Here is a 1,523-nt window from a genome sequence, read left to right as displayed (position 1 = left end):
TGCTCAAGATGCTGAGAATCTGACAAGTGTCGTGTCATATGTGAAAGAGCAAGAAGACTTGGAAAATACTGAAACCAAACCGGAGGACTGTGATGAGAATGATGAGAGTAAATCAAATGTTAAAAGCGAGAGTGAGAGCAAAACGAACGTAAAAAAGGAGCATGAAGATGAAGCCAAAGCTGAAAGTAGTACGAAAGATGTTCAGAAGAAGGAAATTGGCAGTAAGCAGCCAAAGGAGGAACCAAGAACCAGTGACTCTGACGAAGTTCCACCTGCAAAACGCATTAGACTGGAGGAATCTGATGCAGACGCTGAAGAAGAAGGTGGTAAAGGTGGAGGAGGAGAAGCAGAACAAGATCTGGAACAAGAGAAAGACAGTCAAGACAATACCGATGAAAAGGCCAGTGTCACTGATGAAAATCAAGACCTCAAGAAGAAACGGTAAGTGTATTCAGAAATAAATTGTAAATTGATGAAACAAATACAGATTGAACATGTTATGTAATCTCTTTAGACGTCGTCGACGCAAGCGAAACCCATCGACATCGGCTACAAATAACGAAAGTGGCCTTGTTGGTCAAGCGATCGCCGTAGATGAGGTCAAACCGGCCGATGATCCAATCAAAGCATTGTCCACATTGCGAGTTGCAACTAAAGTCGAATGGAAACGATTACGTAACAAATACCTGATGCTTCAGCGTCAAAAGTATACAGAGGTGAAAAAATTGCTACAACAAAACAAGCACAGTGACAATCGAAAAGTATCAACGCTACCTTTGTCAACTGTACGACCGGTTACAATGAAAAACAAAAAGTACGCTTCACCGCCACCATCGAAGAAGATATGCACCCGAAACATCAATTTCTATGGCGCAATGCGTGATGAAAAGAACACTTACGAGTGCAGTATTATCGATGAAAACAAACCAAATGCCGATAAGACTGAGGAATCCGAAGCGAAAAATGAAAAGCAATTCGGGAAAGATCTCCAATTCGAATTTGAGCCGGGTCTCATTGTGAAGGTGAATTTTGACGAGCCATGTACTGACATTGCCGACTTCAAAGCAGAAATGAAACAGTATGCATTCGTTCGATATGTTGACATCAAGGAAGGTCAAACGTTTGCCTTTGTTCGAGTTGATACGCCACGTTCGGCTCCGGTTTTGATAAAGCATTGTGCGCCAAATCGCTGTCAAATTCTGACCGGAGAAAGTGAGACGGATTATTGGTCGAAAATTTCCAAGGATCGTGAGCAAAAATTGTCGAAGAAAGTCAAAGCGCCCAAGGCACGCAGTCGAAAAATGCGGAATATCATCAAAAATATTGCCGAGATCAATGTTGTCAAAGGACTTGATAACAAGACTACCGTTAATCACATTCGCTTCGATGATGATTGAGACATTTGTCGAGAAAAAAATAAAAAGACTCAGTTGAAATAATTTTATTGAGCGAATACTTTTTACCGAATAATATAATTTTAATGGTCAATAAAACAATCAATAAAATAAATTTTAAACAATTTT

At 40.2% G+C, this 1,523-nt stretch overlaps 1 protein-coding gene across 1 annotated transcript; it reads left to right on the top strand.

Moving 5' to 3' along the window:
• Window positions 1-27: 27 nt before the first annotated feature.
• On the top strand, window positions 28-1,519 carry LOC129579644 (la-related protein 7-like; the record flags this gene model as incomplete). The annotated part of the gene is given in 2 exon segments (XM_055469814.1): window positions 28-441; window positions 515-1,519. Coding segments are annotated over 2 exon segments (1,297 nt in total), but the record flags the coding sequence as incomplete, so codon positions are not given.
• Window positions 1,520-1,523: the final 4 nt, after the last annotated feature.

This window comes from Sitodiplosis mosellana, unplaced genomic scaffold (assembly GCF_009176505.1).
Source record: "Sitodiplosis mosellana isolate CC-2019 unplaced genomic scaffold, AAFC_SMos_1.0 Smas_scaffold_6351, whole genome shotgun sequence".
Lineage (NCBI taxonomy): Eukaryota > Metazoa > Arthropoda > Insecta > Diptera > Cecidomyiidae > Sitodiplosis > Sitodiplosis mosellana.
This window is presented reverse-complemented; position numbering and strand designations above follow the sequence as displayed.